The sequence below is a fragment of the Euphorbia lathyris genome, chromosome 6 (genome assembly GCF_963576675.1).
Source record: "Euphorbia lathyris chromosome 6, ddEupLath1.1, whole genome shotgun sequence".
NCBI lineage: Eukaryota > Viridiplantae > Streptophyta > Magnoliopsida > Malpighiales > Euphorbiaceae > Euphorbia > Euphorbia lathyris.
The window spans coordinates 3,187,394-3,212,785 of NC_088915.1; the positions used below are offsets into that span (position 1 = coordinate 3,187,394).

Consider the following 25,392-nt stretch of genomic DNA (forward strand, 5'->3'; position numbering starts at 1 on the left):
ATGTTATTACATAATTCAAAAATAGATTAAAAAGGAAGTTATTGCTTGCTGAACTATACAACTTGTTTTCTCTAATCTAAGAACTGTATAGCCCGATTTCAGTCATTTTATTTTGTTTAAGACTCGTGCAATACATCTTTCACATTTAACTTACTTTTTTGCAACCGAGTGATCAATTGATTAGATTTCGTGCAAGTTTTGAGGGCTAGCTGAACATTTTATGCAAGTTCAAGGAGCTATCGAGACACTTTGAAAGTTCAAGGGGTCAATCAAGCTTTTTGGACAAGTTCAGGGGACAAATGATGTATTAAACCTAAAAAATAAATGGTAGAAATTTAGAATTGTCATTACCCATCCTTATTCATGAGATCAGAATATGCAGACAATGACCGGTTGGTCTGATCCGGTTTTCAAAACCATGAATAATATGATATTTAGAGTCTAAAATAAACTCAAATTTTTATTTTAAACTTTTAAACACAATCTTTTTACTGTTTTTTTTTTATCTCTTATCGAGATCTAAAAGAGGATGAAAAATTTTCTTATCTCATGGGATCAGAATATGCAGACAATGAACGTTTGTAATAGGACATTTTATCTCTTATCGAGACCTAAAAGAGGATGAAAATATTTTTTGCTGATTTTTTTTAAGGAAATTCTTGCTTAATTTAGCGTAAATTTTATCTTTTTTTTATAACCTTTAAGTACAAGAAGTCAAATTGTACTCCTAAATAATATACACATACATGGGCCTAAATAATTTAGTCGTGTATTTTATCTTTTTATGTATTTTGAAGCTAAATGGAGATTTCCTCCTCATTTTGAAAGTCAAAATAATATCCAATATGGTATCCATAAATTAATTCCTAATCTGATTTTTTTTTAACTTTATTGAATATGTGATATTCTTTGATATTTTCCATAAATATATTCAACTTTCTTCATCTCTATATATAATTCTCTGTGTATTCCAAAGTTTTCCTTATCAAACAACCTAACTATATAACATGGGCTTAAAGTATATGATATTGGTTCTATTTTTGTGTTTTGTATCAATATTTGGAGATAGAATTTTAAGTAAAGAAGAAGATTTAGAATTGGAACAAGAGCTTCAACGTCTTACTAAGCCTGCTGTAGAAACCATTCAGGTGATTATATTTCTGAATTACCTTAGATAATCTTAATTTATATATCATATCGGTTTCTAATATATTTAATATATATATATGTTGTATTCTATAACAATTTTCTGAATATTCAATGTAAATATATTATATTATGACGACATTTATTTCGGGAGTTTCAAGAAAAGGAAAGAGAATAAAATCTATTATTGCACCTTACCTATTGGTTTCTTCGTAATATGTAGACAACCTATGGAGATACATATGATTATGTGGATTTTTACCGACAACCTGCTTTTGATGATCCATTAATGAAGAATCATTCTTTCCATCCTCAGGTTTTATTCCTCTCTCAATGCATTAATTACTGGATTATGACCAACTTGATACTAATAATGTTACAATTGAATTATGCAGATGAAACCTATTTCATATCATGGAGGAAGGAAATCTAAAAATTTTACATCTTATTTTAGACCTGAAAAAATATGGATGAATGGTAAAGGTTGTCCAGTTGGTACTGTTCCAATTAAAAAAATCACAAAACATGATCTGTTCAGAGCAAAACTGGCTTCTGAAATATATGCATCAAATTTGAATCCACAAACTACTGAAAGACCTGGAGTTCATGTAAGTTAAGTTAATCACCGTTATACTATATTACATTATACCAAAAAAAAAGTTAAGTAAAATATTTGTTTTTAGTCCATATAATATAGTTATTTTGAGTAATTAACTTTTTTAAGAGAATTAATTATTTATTTAATGGCTTAGTTTGCCGTGCTTCATACACCACGACTTGGAGCTAAAGTGAAATATTATGGAGCTGGAATGCATAACAAAGTATGTAACCCAAAGTTAAATCATGATTCCCAATATAGTTCGAGTCAACTTAAACTCCAAAACGGGTATGAAAGTATTATTTTTGGATGGACGGTAAGTTAAGTAACTTGAAATTTATTTTTAGCTTTCAATTTATTAACATTAATTCAATAAATGTTTAATTTTTGCACCTCAGGTACATCCAAGAGTATTTGGAGATTCTAAAACTCACTTCTTTATATACACATATGTAAGTCACTACTTGATCTAATTATATTAAAGTTTTTCATTAATGTTTTAACCGAAAAAAAAACATATGTAATCTTACACTAGCTAATTAATTACTAACACTAATTTTGGATATTTTTTAATAGGCTAATAACAAGCATTGTTTCAATGATCATTGCGGTTTGTTTATTAAAACTAGACCTGATATATCTCTTGATTGGGCTTATGATCCGGTTAGTCCTACATGTGGACCTCTAGTACGCTCCCAAGAACTCTTAGTTCAGAAAGTAAGTTACATGTTATGTCTATTTGAATTTTTTTTACAAAGAAAAAAATGAAAGTTAAATTGAATGTTACTGAAGTATAAAATTTTATATGGATTTATTGGCATATGAATAATAACATGGTGTACTCGGCATGTTCTTAATTAAAGAGGAAATCACATAAAAAATCATATCATATTTTAATTTTTATTTACAATTATGAAAATTATTTTTATGTATTTTATCATTATATGATTTTAAATCTTAAATCATCATAATATCATAACTTCATTTTGTTTTTGTCAGATTTTCAGTTAATCATTTGTAGGAAAAAAAACAGTTTTAGAAAAACCACCACATTTAAATAAATCTGTTTAAGAGTATGACACTTATAAATAATTTGTCCATCCTGACTATTGTGTAATTTAACCTATTGTAAATTTATATAATTAAAATTATTCTTTTTAAATCATTATAGGATGAAGCAAGTGGAAACTGGGTTCTGAAATTAACACATGGTGAAATACTTGGAATGTGGCCTTCAAGATTTTTTACAGGACTGGCAAGTTTTGCTACATACGTAGAATGGGGAGGAGAAGTGTATAGTCCTTCACATATTGCAAGTCCTGAAATGGGTACTGGAATTTCTCCCGCTCAAAATGGTAATTGTTGTGGACTTTGTCTCAACTTGAAACTTGTTAATGAAGATAAGAAAATTGTTCATGCTATGTCTCTTGTTAAGTACGAAGATGTCAATAAATATTATCAAGTTGAAGATCGAGGATATACTGGAGAAAATGTAGGACATGTTATGGCTTATGGCAGTAAAGGAGGCTACATTGGAAATTAGTATGTATATTTTGAAATAAGAGTTATAAATAAAAGTCATATTACATTATTTTACTTTATCAATATAGTTTAAGAATTAAAGCTAGCATGCATTCGTGGTTTAATTGTTTTATTTTATGGCGGTTGGCAAATTAACTAGGGCTAATCATATATCATCTGTAAACATAGTTAATTAGAGATATTTATCTATGATGTAAGATTCTCCTTGATATCTTGAAAACAAAATCTGAGGAACAAAATACACTTCTTCAATTTTACGAATTTAAGCATTTGTGCTAATGAACTCCTCCTCAACCACAAAAGATTTCTCTTAAGCCATTTATTTCTTAAATTTGAATATACTATGTCATCACAAATTAAATTATTAATAAATTAGAAACATAATGCCTTTAAAAGTGAGGGTTTAAAGGAACATTTTTATAGTTGAAGGGAAATACAAAATAAAATAGTAAAGTTCATGTTGGAGGTGTGGTGGGGACAAATACTTCCTCAGTCATCAGTGTACAACCAAGAAGTTGAATGTTGTTAGTGCAGATGAGATTGTGGAAGATGATATAGAGGAACATGTAGTAGAAATGAGTGAGGATGTTAAGGAGGAAGATGTTTCAGGCACTGAGCAAATGCTCTTATACATTAATGCATTGGATGGTGGAACGAGAGATAATACCTTCAACTTAAAGGGTATTCTATAGAAGAAACTCATCATGATCCCTATAGATAGTGGGATAGGAGGAGGAGAGAATAACACAGAAACGTGTTAGATGAAGAATGGAAGGGAAAATCAATGTGATAATAATGAAGAACCAGGGAGGAACATAAATTTTCATAGTAGCCATTGGATATTTTGAGATACTCTTACATTTCTTTATTTTCTTAAGGTAAAGTTTAAAAACTATTTTCTGAACAATCCGAGCAGATCAAGTGACACATGGTCCATCTATAAATACGATTTGATGTCCAGTCCTGTTACGATAACATTGATAAATTCTACAAAAAAAAATTAATCAATTATTGTTCTCAAAATTAATTTCGTTTAAATTATCAATAATATATATAAATATATTAATTTTAAATATACATAATATACAATTAGTCAAAAATAAAAAAATTCAATTTATTTTTTTATTTAAATTATATAAAAATTTTGTATCCCGTGCATCATAAATTTTCGACTAGCTCTATTTATTGGCAATACATATTCTATTTCATTCCACGAATTGAAGGGTATCATTAGAAGGGATGGCAATGGAAGATGACAGATTTTTAGTTTGAAATGCTTAAATTTTACTAGTAATTAATAGTCATTAGAATAATGGTTGAGAATTCAACATATTTAATATAGCCTTTACGTACACTTTTCTTGAAATGTGAAATGTCTAACAAATAAAGGAAAAGGAACCGAAGAGTTTGGAGAGAGAAAGGAAGAAGCCTTTAATGTTTTACATATAAACATGAAAAAGACAGAGATAGAATTTTCTGAAACGAAAATGAGAAGAAAAAGAACAAAAATCAGGATTCGCAGTAAACAAGTTAGAGATGAAAAAATGCTAGTGGATTCGGATATGGAAGATCAACAAATTCCTGCGAAAGATGAACAAACTGGTTTGAATACATTCCTTTCTTTCAATCTCTCTTTACTTTTTGATGAAAATCTGATAAATCTTACTTCATTTTCAAATTTTTTTGCTTAATCAACAGAAGTAATAAGGGAATTGAGGGATGTTCCACCACTTCACTGTTGAATGTATAGTTTGATATATGGGAAGATTATGGAGATAGAGAGCTAAGTAATAACACAATAAATGGTTTGAATCACCTTGGTGATTATGGCTCAGAGGCCTTGTATTTATAGTGAGCCAATAGTAGTTTGTATAGGAATACAATACACAAGTATAAACGTATTGAAACTCTACCTAGCTAGGGTTATAGACAAATTGAAACTCTAACTAGATAAGAATCTATTTACAGAGATAATAGGAACATGGCATAGTTCCAGAATTTGAGAGGTAAAGATGTATTGGCTAACAAAGTAAGGCAGGTGTCAATGACATGTCTAATTTTTCTCTCAGCTATACCATTTTGTGCATGAGTGTGAGGGCACACAATTTTGTGTGTAATGCCATGTCGTTTAAAAAAAGGTTGTAGTTTTTGAAATTCTCCCCCAAGATCTGAGTAAATATTCTTAACCCTTGCACTATACTGATTAGAGATCATGGCATAAAAATCACAAAAGGTTGAGAAAACATCACTCTTATTCTTTAAACAAAAAACCCATCCAAATCTACTGAATTCATCAATGATTATTAAAAAATAACGGTGACCAAGACAAGAAACAACTGGAGCTGGTCCCCACACATCCAGATGTAAGTTCTAAAAAATAAATGTGCTAGAGCGACTAATAGAGGGTAAAGGGCTTCTAGCAAGTTTGCCTAATGGACAAAAAGAACAATTGCTAACTGAGTTTGAAGAGGATAGATTGTTTCCTTTGAAAACTGTGCTGACTGTCTGATTCTGACAATGTCCAAGCCGTGCATTCTACCTTTCAAAAGACACCTTCTCTCCTACTAGCGCCTCCTTCAGTGTGGGTGTAAGCACATAAAGCCCATCTTTACTCGGGCCCCGTAATAGGATTTCCCCAGTTGTTTGGTCCTTCACAAGAAAATGGTTAGGCCAAAATTCAAAGAAACATGAGTTGTCACGGGTAAATTTTTGAACAGATAGTAAAGATTTGGTAAGCTTAGGAACAAGTAGGGCATCATTAATTTTCAAATTATTGATATTTGAATTTCCAAAGTGAGAAATTTGCAAACCTTGACCATTGCCAAACTGAACCGTATCATATCCTGGATATGGCTGCATTTGATGAAGTTGAGTCGGATTTGCCGTCATGTGATTTGTTGCTACTGTGTCAGGATACCACGGCTGATTAGGACCCATGAATGGATTTGGTGGTTGTTGCCATGCCATGTGTGCTTGTGGTCCAGGATTGTAGTTTGGTCTTGAATTGTTCTTTGGTCTTTTGCACTTGTCAGCCCAGTGGCTTGGATCACCATAGTTGTAGCACTTGCCACTTCTTTGCTTCTTTGGATTCTGCTTCTTTGATTGATTTGTTTCCATGGTGGATACATTAGCCTCCCGATGTGCTGATATACCATGGGGTCTAAGCAGAGTTGTCTTTCTGGTTGATTGAATCATGCCTTCAACTGTTTTCAAACTGTGCAAGATCTCTTGATAGTTGATGTTTGTACCGCGCTGAGTGACAAGATTCTGGATAGTGGAGTGATACTCTTCTCCCAAACCCTTGTAAAGAACTGACGTTAGTAGATGTCGAGGGTAAGGGTTCCCCGAGGCAGCCAGATCATCAAGGATGGACTTCACTTTTTGCATATACGCAGTAACTGACATTCCCCCTTGCTCAAGCTCATGCAGTTCAACTCCCATCTGAAACTGCTTGCTACCTATAATAAGCTCGTAGGCATCCTCCAAAGCTAGCCAAATATCATGTGAGTATTTGAGATAAGCAATATCAGGAAACACCTCTTCAGTGATGGAATTTAGGAGCAAAGTCCTAACCACATTTTCTACATCATCCCATTGAGAAAAAGATGGATTTATGATTAAATCCGCAACAGATGTCACAAAACCTGTTCTAGAAATAAATTTGGGTGGAGGAGGTGTTGAACTAAGAATGTGGGAAAGAAGATGATAGGTTTGAAGGGTAGATTCCATGGACACTCTCCATGCTTTGTAGTTGTGAGGGGTTAATTTGATGTTAATGGGGATATTTGTGGGTGGTTGTCTTGGTTGATCGACATGAGTAGAAACAGGTTCTGGATGGACAGGATTGGTTGAAGTAGGAGGATTGGAGGAGGAAATAAAATTGTGTCTAACATTATTTGAAGGTGCATCAACAGTATTGTGAAACGAATTTGAAAAGAAAGATGGTGAGGGATCACAAGTTAATTGGGTATTGTAACAAAACAGTGAAGTATTAGATTCAGAAATAACCTGATGTTTGTTACTGGCTTCAGCTGCCTGGTAAACTGCTAGGGCAGCAAGAACTGATGGAGAAAATAGAGTTTGAGTTGCCGGGGGTTGTTGCGATTGAATAGATGGCTGCTGAACAGGGAGTTGTTGATTCTGTTGGGGCGGAACAGCCGCCTGATATGCCGCAATTGCGGCTAAAACCACAGCGTCAGCGGCGGACGTTGTCGGTGTTGGTAGCATCACGGTTTGCACAAACCGCTGATCACGAACTGCTGTCGCGGAGAGATCTTGCGCTGGTTGCACAAGGGACGGATCCGCAGCTGCTGCCGTGGTAGGGAGATGCGCGAACTGCGCAGGTGGAGCAAGAGCCGCGGTCGTCGGTAGGAGCCCAGATGGCATGCGGGCGCTGGCCGCCTGGTACGCCTGGAGAGCTGCTCGCACCTCCGGAGGGAAGGAATCCGCAGCTGTTGTCGCGGAAGAGAGATGCGCGAACTGCGCAGGTGGAGCAGGAGCCGCGATCGGCGGCAGGAGCGCAGATGGCGTGCGGGCGCTGGCCGCCTGGTACGCCCAATGGGCTGCGCGTACCTACGGAGGGAAAATCTCGCCCACCGTCTGCTGTTGGGGTGGAGCTGTCGCAGCGGGCGGTGCGGCTGTCGCGGCAAGGAAGACGGAATCACCGGTGACGAAGGGCGAGGTGAACCGCCATCCCGAAGATGCGAACGAGCCACCGAAGGCTTCGTCCGTGTTCTGAGCAGCCGCGGAGGTTGAAGCAGCGGCAGGTGCGATGTTCACGGCAGCTACGCCGGCGGCGGACGCGGCGGCGGTTGCGGCTTTGTATTGGGAATAGGTTGGTGATTGAGGATGATCAGAGGATTCGGAAGATGCGGAAGTTGATACTACTGATACCATGTTGAATGTATAGTTTGATATATGGGAAGATTATGGAGATAGAGAGATAAGTAATAACACAATAAATGGTTTGAATCACCTTGGTGATTATGGCTCAGAGGCCTTGTATTTATAGTGAGCCGATAGTAGTTTGTATAGGAATACAATACACAAGTATAAACGTATTGAAACTCTACCTAGCTAGGGTTATAGACAAATTGAAACTCTAACTAGATAAGAATCTATTTACAGAGATAATAGGAACATTATCTCTAACATTCACTACCTATTTAAGATAAAAAACTTCTCCCTCTTTTCTAATGCAAAGGCAGGCCACTATGAATCAACTGATTTTGAAGTTGGTGGTTGCAAATGGTAATATGATTTTACTTTTTATTTTTTTAGGTTTTCCACTTTGTTATTACTCTACTCTACGGTTTTATGATGCAAATGCTTATGTTTGGTGCAGGAAATTGTCACTTTATCCTAAAGGAAACAAGAAAGTGAATAAGACTAAGCATATCTCCCTCTATTTAATTCTATCTGAATCAAATTCATTTGCTTTATTTCAGGAGGTTAATGTGTATTTGAAGATGTTTGTTTATAATCAAATACTGGACAAGTACTTGACTGTTCAAGGTATTACTTACTAGCTTCATGTGGATTGTCAGTATTGCTCTTCTAGCTATTGTTGACATGAATTTTGATTACAACTCCAAACCAAACCAAAAATAAAAGTTTGCTACCTTTAAAAAAGGTTAAAATGGACAGCGAAGGTAATTGAAGTTTGATCTTTGTTTAATAAAAGTCACTGAACTTGTTTTATTTGGATAACATCACTTCATATTCTTTGTCATTTTAAATAGGAAAACTCATTAGAATATTAATGTGGCATAGAAAGACATGTAAACTAATAAGTTTTATAGAGTAAATACTTGACTTTTATGTGGCATCCACATGTATATCATACCTCACATTTTAAGCTACAAACTTCATTAAAAAGAAACTTACATCATTGTTCAATTGACTATCATTTTTGCAACTCGATTATCACTTATAATTTGCATCTTAATGTGAAAACACTTGGAGGCATATTTGCTATCAACATTTGTTTCTTTCTAGTGTAAAACAGCAAAAGCAGACTAAAAAAAGGACAACTAAACGGAGACTTATTCTACAATAAATCTTTTTTTTTTATTGTTTCTGCTGAAATTTTTGGAAGTTTTTATCATTTTTCTGCTGAAATTTTTGGAAGTTTTTACTACTCTAATCATTTGTTACAGATGCCAAAGGTCGAGTAAGCTGTTTTCGTGGGATGAAAACAGAATATGGTTTCGACAAGCTAATTCCTCTGGATGTTTTCAATGACACTTCAAATGGTTATCTGATTAATGATTGTTGTCTATTTGGGGCTGAGGTTTTTGTTCTAGAGGGCTCAAGGGATAAAGGTGAGTGCCTATCTATGAAGGAGCTTATTGGCAAAAACTTCTACAGATGGAAGATTGAAACTTTTGCAGAGATGGAAGAAGAAATCTATAACTCTGAGGTGTTTGTTATTGGTGGGCATAGATGGTATGTGAGAGGTACATTAGTTTTTAGCTTAAAAAATTCATCAATTTGTGAACTATAATTTGGTATATTGTTAATGTCGTTTAGGACCTTAGAGCTCCATCCGAACGGTTATGAGAAAGATTGGGGAAAATGAAGAATCTCTGGATCCTGAACAAAGTCTTTATGTTGAATATATTCTTCGTGTGAGGGATGAAGTACAAGGAAAACACCATGAACGATCAAGTGAGTTTTTCGTACCCAAATTGTCTGGAATGACTTTTATTAAAATAAAATGAAACTAGGTGATTTTATGAACAAGACAACCAATGAGTATCCGCCGAATATTTTACCCTTTCTATTTCGTCAACTCAGTATTAAGCTTTTAATGATCTTAACTTTAATTTGGTATTTTACAGGAGGTGACCATTTTACTTCATCTGTTGGAATTGGTGGCTGCTCGAAGTTTATACCTCTGAGCCAATTCAATGATAAATCAAAGGGATATATGATTAATGGTTCTATGATTATTGAAGTGCAAATTTCTTTGATAACTAAAGTCAAGGAGTTTTGTTAAAACTCTTCTTTTTATAGACTCTTAAGACTCTCAAGTCAAAGGAGTTCTCTTAAAACTCCTAAGACTCTAAGCTGAGAGCATTTTGAGGTTTTGGAGTTGAGAAAGTTATGAATTTAATATCAATTGGAATTTAAGATTTTTGGATTTTGTTATTCTCAAGTTGAATTTCAACTTGAGATCTTAAGTTTTAATTATGTGCAACATATGCATATGAGTTTTAATGACTAAAATTATTTTAGTCTATAAATTTGTTCATATTATCTTAATTACATATTTTTTAATAAATACATTATAGATTTTCTAGGTTATTTGAAACTCATTATTGTCTGTTGTTGTTATTTATAGTTGGTAGAGTGTTATCGGATTTTCCAAAGTAACCATGGATGGTTGTTTCTCAATCCTATATATACATTAATATTTAGGAACAATTGCAATTGGGGAGAATTTATTTAAGAAGGGAAATGCATTAGTATAAAATTTGGGTTGGGCTTCAAAATCGTATTTTATAACAGTAATTGGCATTTTTCATTCTTGTCTTTTCTTCATTTCTGATTTTTTTTATCAGGATACACAACAAACTTACAAGCTTTTTTTCTCTATAGAATGCAAACCTCATCTATCAAAGATTACCGATTTTGTGTACAAGAAATCCGAATTAGCAAATTATAGGTTTGTGATAAATTTTTAAACCCAACTGTTGGGCTAGGCCTCTAGACACAATTTGATTTTATGAAAAAAACATCAAATGTCTTTTTTTTGTCTTAAAAAAACTTTAGAAGTGTAATGGCATTTCACATTGTTTAGAAATCATTTGTGTAGTGATATTTATAAAGTAGTCACTTACACACTTGGGTGAACTCCAAGAGTTACCCCACTATTTTGAAAGTGTGAGGATCTACTTGATACTTGACCAACACATGCATGGACATCCGTCCAATCCGAATTGGTGTTAAATTTGAAATTAATTTTTGTATTAATTAAATATCTCTTTTTCTTTTCTCAATAGTCTGTTTTGATTTATTCTTTCTGAAGCGGTCATTTCTGTCCCCCTTCCCTGGTTTCTATCCCACATTCTTCTCCACCAAATCACACCTCTATTTTTACTCTATAAATACTTGTTGCGATGTGGTTGTGAACCAGCCTTGAAGTTTATTGAAAAGTATGATTTAATGGCATATTGGTAAGCAGTTTTTGTCGAGTTGAGGAGTTTCAATGTTTTTGTGATTTCAGACCCTTATAATTGGCATGGAAACAGGCTCACGAGCAAAACTCATGGTTTCACCGTGATGTTTAGTCATTTTAGCCAAATTTGGAAATCTTGGTTTATTCGGTGCATCAATATGCCATTATCAGGACCGGTCTGTATTTTATGAGCCTTATACTTAATAAAACAAAATTGCCCATGATTTCAACCGGCTCCACTTCATTGATGCAAGTGGATTATTAATTCTTGGGTAAATTTCAAATAACTGTGGTTCTAGGATTGAGGTGTGCACTTGTATTAATGCTATTAAAACCATCTGTAACGTAACAATTAACTAACTCTCTCTTTACCAAACATTATCTAAATAATCTTAAAATTAAAAAAGTTGAAGAATTAAAATTGATTAGTTCTTAAAAAAAGTTCAAAACCTCAATCATCTTTTTAACAAAAAGTAAATCACAAAGGTTTTATTTGAAATTTACCCTTAATTCTTTTATCAAAATCCAAAAACAATTTAATTTTGCATCTTGTTATCACTATCCTTGAATATAGTTGTCCTCCATGTCACAAATTTTTGGAATACAATGACCAACAAATACATGCCACTCTTTCAGTTAAGATACTCAAAGCTGCATATCACAGCGTATGCATAGAGGATAGCTGGTCGAAAACTGTTGATGGCATGGAAATTCTAACATGAAGCTGGTAATGAGGAGAATATCTTTTCCAAACCACTTACCTGTCAGAGAGATATACTAATTCTAAGGATTTAAATAATTTTACACATGGCTTCCTAGGATATGGTTTGTTCAAGCAATTTGAGTTTATCTTTTAGCAATTCCCTTCTATGCAAGGAGCCCAGTGGAAGAGATTACAAAAAGAAATGAAAATTTAAACCTAAACAAGGATTGAATGTATTCAATAAGTTATTTTCTATATTTAGAAAACATTGCAATTACTAATTCAACAAATGTTCTCTCCACAAAATACTTAATTCAATTCTCACAAAATTGATTTTTTCAGAATAAAAAATTACTCTCTTTGCCTACGCTCATACCATGATGAAAAGTGAGGTTAGAAAAAACTTTAAGAAAATAAAAATTTCTAAGAAGAAAATTTGTTTAGTAACACGTTTATAATGTAACTGTATTTTTTATTTTCCAACATCATTATTCTTGGAGCTTTTTCTCTCGAAATATTCGCCTTCTCTCTTCCTCCGAGAGCCTTCAAAGCAGACTGCAATTCAAGGTGGTACGATCCAATGCGAATTAACATCTTGAATCCCACCTCAATTGTCTCCCTTTCCTGGCCATCAATCAATGAATTCCAATCCACTTGGCACCCACAAATCCCATTCGAGCGGGTCCATCCGGAGAAGCTGCATCTCCTAACAAAGGTTGTCAAAACCGGACCCAACAAAGAAACGGAAAAAACAGAGGGTCAAAGATGTTAATCTTGCTAGAAAGTAAAACCCAATTAACTGCACAACAAACTAAAATCCATTAACCAGCTGGTTCTATACAACTAACTATTTTCTTAGTCTTTGCTCCAAGGCCTTCAGTCTTTGCCTTTGCCTTATCTTTTTATTCATAACTTTCAGGGGTCTAATGGGTCAATTTAAGCAAATTTCGGTGATTAAAAGGTAATTTTAGACATCTGGAGCTAATGTGTAACATGGCCAATTGGATTATTTGGCCAGATATAGGGACCTCAACATATTGTGTCCAAATATTGTTGTCGTCATTAAGAAACTTAAATATGAGACCTTTTTGGTTGTTAATGAGCTATTTTTTTATAGTGGGGTTAAATAAGAATCAAAGCTGAATTTTTAATTTTGTTAGGAAACATTATGGTTAAATTTGGACAATTATGCACGTTAAGGCTGAAACTATACTTCACCGAAAATGTTAGGATCAAATTTGATCTTTATCCCTTACAAAAAATTGCTTTCCAACTAGTACAAAGTTTTATATTTAAAAGGAATTTTTTTTAATCATCAAGCGTTTTGGTGAGACCATAAATAAATAAAAATAAAAATAAATAAATAAAAATATGAATGACTTAATATGTTGAAATTAAACATCAATCCACAATAATCATAATTATTAAGGATTTCAAAATGATTTTGGCCTATTTGAAATAAACATTTTTAATATATTGTGCATCAAAGTTTCCCTTATCTAAATTTTAGTTTTAATAATAAATAATAGGGATAAGGTACAAATATGCCCCTAAAGTTTTTGGGGAAGATCAAATTTACCCTTTAAGTATGAAATAGCAAAATTTTAGGTCTAAGGTTCTCATAAAGTGCAATTTTAGGCTCCTATTAGATGGAAAACTTAACAGTGTTAAACATGTAATTTATATTAAGAATGGTCCATGGAAATGCACTTCATCTTATTTCCTAGAATCACGATTATGCTCTGCTCACCTCTCCTTCTCCTTCCTGTATTCAATCATGATTCCTCTCTCCATCTTCTTCTTCTCTTCAATCGCGAGTCTTCTCTCCTTCTCCTTCATCGTGATTATGCATCATCTCTTGCGATTTCTTTCCTGAAATCATTTTCGGTTCCAACTCTTATTTTTTCCCTTCATTCTCTTCTATCCCTTCATTGTGATATCTCCCAACTTAAAATTTCTAAGTAAAAACGACTTTTAATTTGTAGAATGGTTCATGTTTAGCAGTTCAAGAATGTAAAACAATGTTGGATCTAAACGGTTAAGGACTTAATTCTTCCTGTACTCTCTTTGTCTCTGGTTGATTCTCATTAAAAACAGAGCAGTAGCTAACACCCATTAAAAAGCAAAAACAAAGAAGAACCAATATCAACAACAGAAACTGAAAACAGAGCAGTAGCCAACAACACCCATTAGAAAAACATAAACCTTGACACAATGGAATCAAAGTGTTGAAGTGATAGCAGTTATCGAGGGTGGCAGTGGAATGGGTTTTGGTACTCTATGATCCATATAGGATTTTGGTAGTGGAATGGAGGAAAATTAAACAACATGTTTAGAAATTAAAGGCAAATAGAAGAAAATGAAGAAATCTGGAGACGGAGGGAAGATGAGAACTCATGATGGAGATGAAGGAAATCACATGCATGGAGAATTAGGGTCTCTATTGACTCTGAAATGTGAGTCTTCAATTAGCTGCTTTCATAAAAAGTATCGGAATTAACAAAGCTTCATCGAAAAGAGAAGACGAAGTCAGTTAACAGTGGAATTCTGCTGTTAAAAGGTTTCTGTCAAATAAGCCTAAAATTGCACTTTTGAAAAACCTTAGACCTAAAATTTTGCTATTTCATAGTTAAAGGATAAATTTGATCTCCCCTAAAAACGTTAGGGGCATATTTGCACCTTAACCCTAAATAATAATAATAATACATCATTCTTTTTTTTTTGCACTGCCCTAAATAAGTAAATATAAATAATTTTTTTCCTAATCAACCAAATTTCCTTTTTCACTCCTTTTTCTCATTGATTAATTATGCCATGAAATTTAAAAGAAAACTAATATAATAGTGGGCCAAATAAGGCATGGTTCTTAAACATAAAGATTTTTAATAATGTGACCTCTAAACTTCAATTTTAGAGAGTTAAATGTCAAAAATTGAAATCTATATACTATATATGGCAAAATTGCTAAAGTTTAGAAGTCAAAGATGCATTTGATGACCCATGCGAAATAACAATTAATGGGAATTTAGTTTTGTATTTTGTTAAATGAATTTAATATTTTTAAATTCAATCCTTAATTTTGAACCCACAACCTCCTATCCGGAAAATCCACCGTTATACAAACCGGACCGGACCGGCCGGTCGGACCGGTCGAACCGGAAATCGGCCATGAGTCCGGTCTGAGTTAGTCCGGTTTGTTGGATCTTCAACAAATCGGACTGGCCCGGAGTTGAACCGGAAACCGGAGGTCGGACCGAAAACCGGTGCAACCCCGGTTTTTTGAAGATCTATTAAAAAAATTGAAAAAAAAAATGGAGATCTGATGGAGAAAACAGCAAGGCATGAAGAAATTCTGGAATGGACAAGATGATGCACGGAATCGCTAAAAAGATCTGCAAAGAAAACGAAGAAATGGAGATGAAGAAATAGAGATCTGCTCTTTTTTCTTTTTTTTTTGTCGTGAATGCTGGGCAGAAGAACAAAAAAAAAATGGAAGTTAGAGGAGAGAAGGAGAAGGGAAGGGGTTTGATGATGTATGTCCAGTAAAAGACCTAAACACTGTGGGTAGTACTAAAAATAATATAGGACAGCTAGGTTTATTCTTCTTTTTTTTAATAAACATTATTTTTACCTAGTCTTTTTCTTCTATTAAATTTCTACTAACTTTATTTTTTATTTTGTATTATAATACAATTAAAAAAATTTAAGGTCATTTATTCAAATATTTTAAAGGTCAAACAACAAAAACCCTACTCATACACCATTATAATAAAAAATAAAAAAATAATTAGATAGATTTTATATTTAAAAAAAATATTTCATTGACAAACAAAAAAATACAAATCAATTTTTTTATAATTTATTTTTGATATAATAATTTAGAAAAATAATTTTAAATTAATTATATATATATATATTATTTATTTATTTATTACGTCATCCGGTTCGACCAATCCGAGCCATCTGATCCGATCAAGTGACCCGTGATCCATTTATAAATCCGGGTTGATGTCCGGTCCGGTTCTGATAACATTGGGAAAATCCGTTTCTTTGTATATTGAATTTGTAAATCAACTCTTAATTTTCTATTCAGCAACCATCCCATCCCAAGAATTATCTTGTTCTCCTCCTGCCTGTGTTTTTAACGGTTCTTTATAGAAAACCAAAACATTTAAGTGATATAATATCTTATTTGTAGTTTCAACTATTTATGTAAATAAAGTCACCAATTAAGCAAGTGCATAAGAAGCCAATTGCAGTAACAACATATGTGCTCGATTCTTTTACCATTTTACCAACCACTGCTCAATATCCAATTTTTAAATGTCCGTTTTCTTATACATATTGATTAATGATCTTCATCCAGTTCATGAATATGCGATTCTGATGAAGTGGAGCGAGCCTTGAACTATTTGGAGAAAACTGATCCGGTGGCAAAACTGATATTTTGAAGTTAAAACGGGGTTTGTTGGAATTTAGCAATTTCGGACTCTAATCTGATTGGATTCGGCCCATTGAATAAAACCCATTGGTCTATAGGCCTATGGTGGACGTGTTTTTTTTTAGCCATCTGAGGTCGTTTTGGGCCTCAAAACGGCAGTTTTGTGTTTTTGTCGCATTTTCAATTATTTCCGTGTTTTTGTTACTTTTCCTTTTAGGTTTCGAATTAGGTTTTATTTGTCAGCCTATATAAAGGCGCGACGTCCCCATTATGTAATCAGTTTTCGATTAATAAAATTTCAGAGTTTATTCTCTTTTTCCAATTTTCGTTAGTCGTGCGCGATTCAACGATAGTTGACGGTTTTAGCATTGTTCGTGCGTGAACATTCGTTTAAGACGAAAGTCTGTTTATTCCGCTGCATCAATTGGTATCAGAGCCTAAACCTTTATAGTCATGCCGCCCAAGAGAAGAGGAGTGGATGAGATTAACGCGCGAGAGGATCAACAAGAGCTGGAACAAAGGATTGGACATCGGGTTGAGCAAGCGATGGGGCAACGATTCGAACAGCGATTCGATGACATCGTGGATCAACTGACACGGAGGTTGGGTGACATGTTCGCAAATCAGGGACAACGAAACCCTAATCCGTAGTATCTTCATCAGCAAAGGAATCTGTTTGCTGCTGATTTTGATGAAGAAGGGACTGATGAGGAGTATTATGAAGAAGTCCGGAGGCCTCGTCCACCACGTATTGTGGGAGATGATAGGCGTTGGGAGGCTGGAATGAGAACAGAGATTCTTGAGTTTCGGGGTTCCCTTCAACCAGAAGAGTTCCTTGATTGGTTGACCACTATGGAAGAGATCCTAGAATTTAAGGGTGTTCCTGAAAATAAAAAGGTGCCTTTAGTCGCTACTCGGCTCAGAGATAGGGCGATGGCATGGTGGCAGCAGTTGAAGCAAACTAGGGTTCGACTGGGCAAGTCGAAAATTGCAAGCTGGGAGAAGATGAAGAAGCAGATGCAGGCGACGTTCCTGCCATACAATTACCAGCGTATTATGTACCAGAGATTGCAGAATCTACGGTAAGGGAGTCATTCAGTTGATGAATATACGATCGAATTTTACCAGTTCATTGCTCGGAACGAGGTACATGAGACAGAAGATCAATTGGTGGCTAGGTATATTGGTGGTTTGCGAGAACAGATTAGGGAAACCGTCAATATGTTTGATTCCATGTCGGTTTCTACAGCGCATCAAAGGGCAGTCCAACTGGAGAAGAGACGTGTTAGCGGGTTCGGGCAGTCTAGCGGGTTCGGGCAGTCTGTAGGAGGAACTCGGGAATTTGTGAAAACTTCTACCCCTACAACAGCAGCAGCACCTGTTGCTAATAGACGAACTGGCCCAAGCAGTAGTTCTATGAAGTGTTTCTCATGCGGTGAGGTTGGCCATAGACAAGCTGACTGTAGAAAGGGAGGAAAGAAAGCGATGTTTGCTGATATGGGAGAAGGAGAGGAGACTGTCTATTATCGGGATTTAGATGGAGAACCTGTGTTTGATGATGAGGAGCCTATAGATGAGGAGATTGTGATAGGAGATGTTGGGACGTCATTGGTTGTAAGACGATCGTGTCTCACGCCCCGAGCTGTGGAGGAATGGTGGCTACGAAATAACATATTTCAGTCCACTTGCACTATTAAGGGGGAGGTGTGTAAGTTTATTATTGATTCAGGAAGTTGTGAAAATATCATCTCAACAGAGGCAGTGCAGAAGTTAGAGCTGGTACCCGAAAAACATCCGGCACCATACAAATTGGCCTGGTTGAAGCAGGGAGGTGAGTTGACGGTAACCAAACGAGTCTTGGTACCTTTTTCTGTGGGAACTAGATATAAAGATGAGGTGTGGTGTGACGTGGTACCTATGGATGCGTGTCATCTCCTTTTGGGACGACCGTGGCAGTTTGACAGGATCGCGTTCCATAATGGTAGGGCCAATACTTACAGTTTTGTTTTCAATGGTGCTAAAATTGTATTGGTCCCTAGGAAAGAGGAAGTCAGCAAAGCAGCGCCCACCGGCAGCATCTTATTGGTGAATCGGGTACAATTGGAGGAAGAGCTTCAGGATACTGATGTGGTGTATTTGTTGATGGGTAAACGTGGAGATCAGGAGGGGGGTCGTTCCAGAGGAGGTTAAGCCGTTGCTGTCAGAATTTCATGATCTGTTCCCAGAAGAATTGCCCAATGGTTTACCACCCATGCAGGAAATTCAACACTAGATTGATCTTGAGCCAGGGGCCGCGTTACCCAACCGTCCACATTATAGAATGAGTCCAGGGGAGCATGAAGAGTTGAGAAGGCAGGTAGAAGAGTTGCTAGCAAAGGGGTACATTAGAGAGAGCTTAAGCCCTTGTGCAGTACCAGCCCTGTTGATTCCAAAGAAGGATGGCACTTGGAGAATGTGCATGGATAGTAGAGCTATCAATAAAATCACGATCAGGTATCGATTTCCTATCCCTCGCTTAGATGACCTGTTGGATCAGTTGAGTGGAGCTACTGTATTCACAAAGCTGGACTTGAAGAGCGGATACCATCAGATTCGCATTCGGGAGGGAGATGAGTGGAAAACAACTTTTAAAACACGCGAAGGACTGTATGAGTGGCTAGTGATGCCGTTCGGGTTGTCAAATGCACCTAGCACTTTCATGCGAGTTATGAACCAGGTTTGGCGACCTTTTATTGGTACTAGTGTCGTTGTTTATTTTGATGACATTCTAATTTACAGTAATAACCCGCCTGAGCATTTGGCTATTTTGAGGGAGGTTCTCACTGTTTTGAGGAGGGAAAAGTTTATTGCTGCTGTCAAAAAGTGTGTTTTCATGTCAACCAAGGTGCTGTTTCTTGGTTATGTCATTTCAGATGTGGGTTTGCAGGTGGATGAGTCCAAAATTGAGGCTGTGATGCACTGGCCCAGGCCCAGTACTATTACGGAAGTTCAGAGTTTTCATGGGCTGGCGTCATTTTATCGGTGTTTCATACCTCATTTTAGTAGTATTATGGCTTCTATTACTGATTGTATGAAGCAGAACGGGAAGTTTGTATGGACCACGGAAGCGGAGTCAGCTTTTGAGCTTCATTCGGATGCTTCTAAAATGGGAATTAGGGCTGTACTCAGCCAGAATAATAGGCCAGTGGCGTATTTCAGTGAAAAGCTGTCAAGTGCTAAACTGCGGTACAATACTTATGATGTTGAGTTTTACGCAGTTGTGCATGCCATTAAGCATTGGAGGCATTATTTATTCCAGCGGGAGTTTGTATTGTTCACTGACCATGAAGCGTTAAAGCATTTGCATAGTCAAGACAAAATCTCGGCCAGACATGCGAGATGGGTGGCGTATCTGCAATAGTTCACCTTTGTTTTAAAACATAAATCTGGAGTGACAAACAAGGTGGCGGATATGAAACTGTCGGTTGAGGTATTTGGATTCGACTCTTTCGCTGAATTATATAAAACTGACCCATATTTTGCTGGCGTGTTGACAAAAATATGAGCTGGAGAGCGTACAGGTTACCACCTTCAGGATGGTTTTCTATTCAAGGGCAACCAGTTGTGTGTGCCTGATTGTAGTTAGCGGTTGAAAATTATTGAACAGCTGCACGGAGAAGGTCATGTGGGCCGGGATCGTACCTTGCAGTTAGTTCAAGCCAATTACTTCTGGCCTTCTATCAGAAAAGAAGTGGAGAAACTGGAACAACGGTGTCGCATTTGTCAAGTTTCGAAGGGGACAGCTACTAATGCAGGATTGTATCGTCCACTTCCTGTTCCTACACAGCCGTGGTAGACATCAGCATGGACTTTGTGTTGGGGTTGCCACGTACACAGCGAGGTAATGATTCAATTTTTGTCGTGGTGGATCGTTTTTCAAAGATGGTACATTTTATTCTTTGTAAAAAGACAACTGATGCTGTTCAAGTAGCCCAATTGTTCTTCCGAGAGGTTTATAAGCTGCACGGCCTACCAGCAACCATTGTGTCTGACCGAGACACTCGATTTGTTAGTCATTTCTGGCGTAGTTTGTGGAAAATGGTCAATACGCAATTGAATTTTAGTAGTGCCTACCATCCTCAAACTGATGGGCAAACTGCAGTTGTGAATCGATCCTTAGGCAACTTGTTGCGTTGTTTGATTGGTGACAAGGCTAAAACGTGGGATGTATTGTTGAGCAAAGCTAAGTTTGCGCACAACCATGCTGTTAACCGCAGTACGGGATTCAGTCCTTTTGCTGTGGTTTATTCTGTTGTTCCTAGAGGCTCACTTGATTTGGTGTCATTGCCAGATAAGACGCACGTGCATGGGAAGGCAGAAACCTTTGTGAAGAGCTTGGTGGAGGTGCATCAGCAAGTTCATGATAATCTTGTAAAGGCAGCAAGCAATTACAAGACATATGCGGATAAGAAGCGTCGCCATGTGGAGTTCGAAGTTGGGGATTTTGTTTGGGCTGTTTTGACTAAAGAAAGGTACTCCGTGGGAGATTATAACAAACTGTCTGCCAAAAAGATAGGGCCCGTGGAGATTGTGGAGAAAATCAACCCAAATGCTTACCGGTTGAAGTTGCCTAGTCACATTCGCACTGCAGATGTTTTTAATGTGAAGCACCTGATTCCTTTCTCTGCTGATTCTTCTGATGATGAAAATTCGAGGGCGAATTCTGTTCACCCAGGGGAGAATGATGAAGTGGAGCGAGCCTTGAACTATTTGGAGAAAACTAATCTGATGGCAAAACTGATATTTTGAAGTTAAAACGGGGTTTGTTGGAATTTAGCAATTTTGGACCCTAATCTGATTGGATTTGGCCCATTGAATAAAACCCATCGGTCTATAGACCCATGGTGGACGTGTTTTTTTTAGCCATCTGAGGTCGTTTTGGGCCTCAAAACGGCAGTTTTGTGTTTTTGTCGCATTTTCAATTATTTCCATGTTTTTTGTTACTTTTCCTTTTAGGTTTCGAATTAGGTTTTATTTTTCAGCCTATATAAAGGCGCGACGTCCCCATTATGTAATCAGTTTTCGATTAATAAAATTTCAGAGTTTATTCTCTTTTTCCAATTTTCGTTAGTCGTGCGCGATTCAACGATAGTTGACGGTTTTAGGCATTGTTCGTGCGCGAACATTCGTTTAAGACGAAAGTCTGTTTATTCCGCTGCATCAGATTCTCAAAGGGAAAGACATCAAATTATGGTGAATCCATAATTTTCTATTCTGTATTTTAATTATTACATCATTTGTTTCTGAGTATTAAAGTATATAGAATTTAAGTGTAAACAACTTATTAGATTTGTAAGAGAAACAAAAGTTCATTTCATTATTTGGATATTCTTGGTTCACTGTCAAGAAGCATCTAGTATCTATTTACGCTTGTTTGCTTGCCATAATCTTCACTTCCTAATTCATATATTTATTTTTAGTTGTACTTTGTGGGGATTTGTAAGAATTTTCTATTTTTTCGCCTACAAACTTTGTACTTTTTGTCATATTGAGTTATTATTATTATTATTATCTTTTTATTATTATTGTGAATGTACCCAAAACATCTCTTTGTGATTTTTTTTCAAAAATACCGATACTTTTATTTAATAAGATTGTGTGTGTTATAAAGTATGAGTCTGATCAATTTAAGACTTATGTACTCGGAATTTCATATATATAACTTTAAATGTTAAATAATTGTGTTTTCATAATATTAACGGATAAGGTGTAAAAATACCCTTATCTTTTACGGGCAGAAGCAATTTTACCTTTAATATCCAATATGGTGCAATTTTACCTCTGGTGTTGCGAAGATCAATTTTACCCCTAACGTTGGCAAGTTTAGTTGATTTTACATATTATTATATAACACATATTTTACACCCATTGCATATGAGTTCGTTTAAAAACGTGACATTTTCTGTGATTTAATAATTGAATTGGAGATTAAAATGTAAAGTGTAGATGGCAAGTTTAATGGCGACAAGGAAGTTTAATGAATTATTTCTGAAATTGATCAATTGCTCCTGGCTGCCAATGATAGGTACTAAAATTTCACCATTTGAATGTTAGTGGTAAAATTATTTCTGAATATAAACGTTACTAGTATTTTTGCACATTATCCCTAATATTACTTTGAGCTCAATTTTTTTTGGAAGAATTATAGCTCCCTTAATTTTTTTTTATTATGTTTTTTAAAGGACAAAAAGAAATAGTTTGGGTTCTCTTTATATAAGGCCAAATAGAATATTGGGTTTTGGCCTTTGCATTTTTCTCTGTTAACTAATTCAATAAAACCCTAATTGATGCTCTTTTAATTCGCTGTCTTCTCATTCAGTGTCTTTCAATTTTTTTTTTCCAGAAAGAAGATCAGGTCAGTCTCTTCTATTCATCTTTGTCTCTCATTCACAATTTCTTTTATTTTTAAGTAATTTTAATAAACAGAATAAAGAAATTTATTATCAAAGATGATTGATATGTTAGATTTAGATAGATCTAACTTTGAGTATTATATTTGATCAGATCTCACATCAACAAAAAAAGACTATTTGGAATTAGCTCGGAATAGATATAATGGAGAGGCAGAGCCTTCACAGCTTTCATTGACCTATTCCGTAGAGAGAGAGAGATATATAACCATGGCTGCTGAGGCGAGCAAGGAAGGTAAGCCATTGTGCAGTTCATATATTTGTTTTTTTTGAAACCCATTTGGGAAATCTGAATAGATCCTGAATATATTTTTACAAGGTCTTTCAATATATATATATATATATATATATATATATATAACAAACCTGAATAAATGTGTAAAAATCTAGAATATAGTCTTATCAGCTTGCAAAGTTTAAATAAATTAAAAGATATTTGAATAGATCTACCTATCCCAAAAAACTGTAGATGTGCTAATTTTTATTCAAATGCTGATTTTAATTGAAAAGAAGGTTAATTTTAACTTTATTAATTCATATGATAATTTTAATTTTCTACAGGAAAAACAACGGTAATGAAATTGGAAGAAAATCCATGTCTAGATGTGAGTGCTTCAATCGATGATCCAGACACTCATGCAACTCACAAGAAAAAAAATGATATTCAAGCAATGATTGCAGAACGTTGTCGGCGAATAAACTCCCATGTTACTTGAGGTTTAGAATGATAAATCTCTTATTATTGTTAACATGTTTCTTTTACTTGTTAAATCTGCATTATTTAAACTGAAAAATATGATGTTTTTATTTTGGTTCATTGTGTTCTCAAGTTGCATGATCAATTGCTATATTCAAATGCTAATGACTTGTATACTTTAATAGTTGAGAAAAATGATTCAATAATTTCTGTTGTTATTCTTAGGTATTTGATTTGTTACATGCATATGTGTTCCATGATCTTTAGAATTCATGGGAATTAATATACAAACAATAGTTACATACAAAATGGTGAATATATTCTTATAATACCAAATTGAGCAATAATATAATAGTTAACATGTTTTGAACTTTATATTCTGTTCAATGAATGTAGAAATGCACTTGTCAAAAGAATTACTCTTATTATTTGCAATTCTTCAACTAAAGGTTTGAGAATAGCTTTAAGTTTAGTATAAACTATTTGAGAAGCTCTAATGTATACATGTACATATACATGGACAAGTGCATGCCTGGATACATATATACATGTAATTTGCACCATCCATGTCACAACCTGAAATATGTTAGATATAGTGCTTCAAATTAAACTTTATATAAGTGACAAATTAGTTACAAATGATTATCTGCAGGCAGGTCGCATCACAAACAGCAGTGGTTCCACAGTTGCCATCATTTCCATAATGTGAATTACATGTCCCATACAGCAGTTTCAGCAATCCCAAAATCTCTCTGCATAAAACCTATATCAGTTTCAGCAATTTAATCATCTCAATTCCAGCTACAAAGAAAGCCAAACCCAGAAGCTTCTGTCCCCAAAGTCCTCAGCGGAGAAGGAGAAAAAAAGACCCAAATGAAGGAAATGGTCTAGACATGGAGAATCATTCATGGACTCAAACTCTAGAAGAGCTAACTATTTCAATTCAAGTTCCTCCTTGTACCAATGCTGAAGATGAACCTCAAAAGAGCCCCAAAAAGATCGTTGGCGCACAAAAAAAGAAGATAATGGGACAATTAGGAGAAGAAGAACTGGCGGCGTTTCAGAATTTGTCTCAGAATGCAGAAACAATCCTTGCTGTAGTTCAAGGCAAACTTCCTGGGACAGCAGAACATGGAGTGACTAACCCGAAAAGCGTTCAGGATTCCGAAACTGATTTTGCAAGACAGCAAGGGGACTCACTCATTGCTTGGCTTGGAAATATAGTGAGCATTCTTAACAAATTTCCTTACCTAGTCCATGAACCTTGGAGATGTTTTACCCAGATTATTTGATATCAGAGTTGTAAGACTAGAACCTATGCAGAGGCATTGCAAACACATGATGAAGACGAAGAAGATCTCAATGAGAATGATGTGAATATAACATTGATCTCAATCTCAATCCCAATCGAAACAATGACTCCCCCAGGCATGTAATCATCGCCTGAGTTTGTATTTTCAAAATCCATTGCAGCATGACTTTGCAAGCTTCCTGCACAAATTTATTGACAACAACTGAGACAGAGTTAAGAAACAGAATTTCAATATCCACAGTGAAAGCCAACAATTGAAGTTGCATAATGGTTGCTGCAGCAGACCCCACAAAAAAGACAAAAGGATCTTCTTCCTCCAATT

The 25,392-nt window shown here is 35.3% G+C and overlaps 1 protein-coding gene across 1 annotated transcript; it reads left to right on the forward strand.

Annotated features, from left to right (window-relative positions):
* The first annotated feature begins 1,007 nt into the window (after window positions 1–1,007).
* Window positions 1,008–3,978, forward strand: LOC136233584 (protein neprosin-like). The gene is made up of 8 exons (XM_066023316.1): window positions 1,008–1,148; window positions 1,370–1,462; window positions 1,542–1,754; window positions 1,899–2,060; window positions 2,143–2,196; window positions 2,321–2,461; window positions 2,916–3,286; window positions 3,780–3,978. Exons 1-8 carry the CDS (start codon window positions 1,008–1,010, stop codon window positions 3,976–3,978), a joined length of 1,374 nt encoding a protein of 457 aa, XP_065879388.1.
* Window positions 3,979–25,392: the final 21,414 nt, after the last annotated feature.

Coding starts and splice junctions, on each gene's coding strand:
- LOC136233584 (XM_066023316.1), top strand. CDS start 1,008: ATGGGCTTAAAGTATATGATATTGGTTCTATTTTTGTGTTTTGTATCA. Junction 1,149..1,369: donor CTGCTGTAGAAACCATTCAG/GTGATTATATTT, acceptor CGTAATATGTAG/ACAACCTATGGAGATACATA. Junction 2,462..2,915: donor AAGAACTCTTAGTTCAGAAA/GTAAGTTACATG, acceptor AAATCATTATAG/GATGAAGCAAGTGGAAACTG.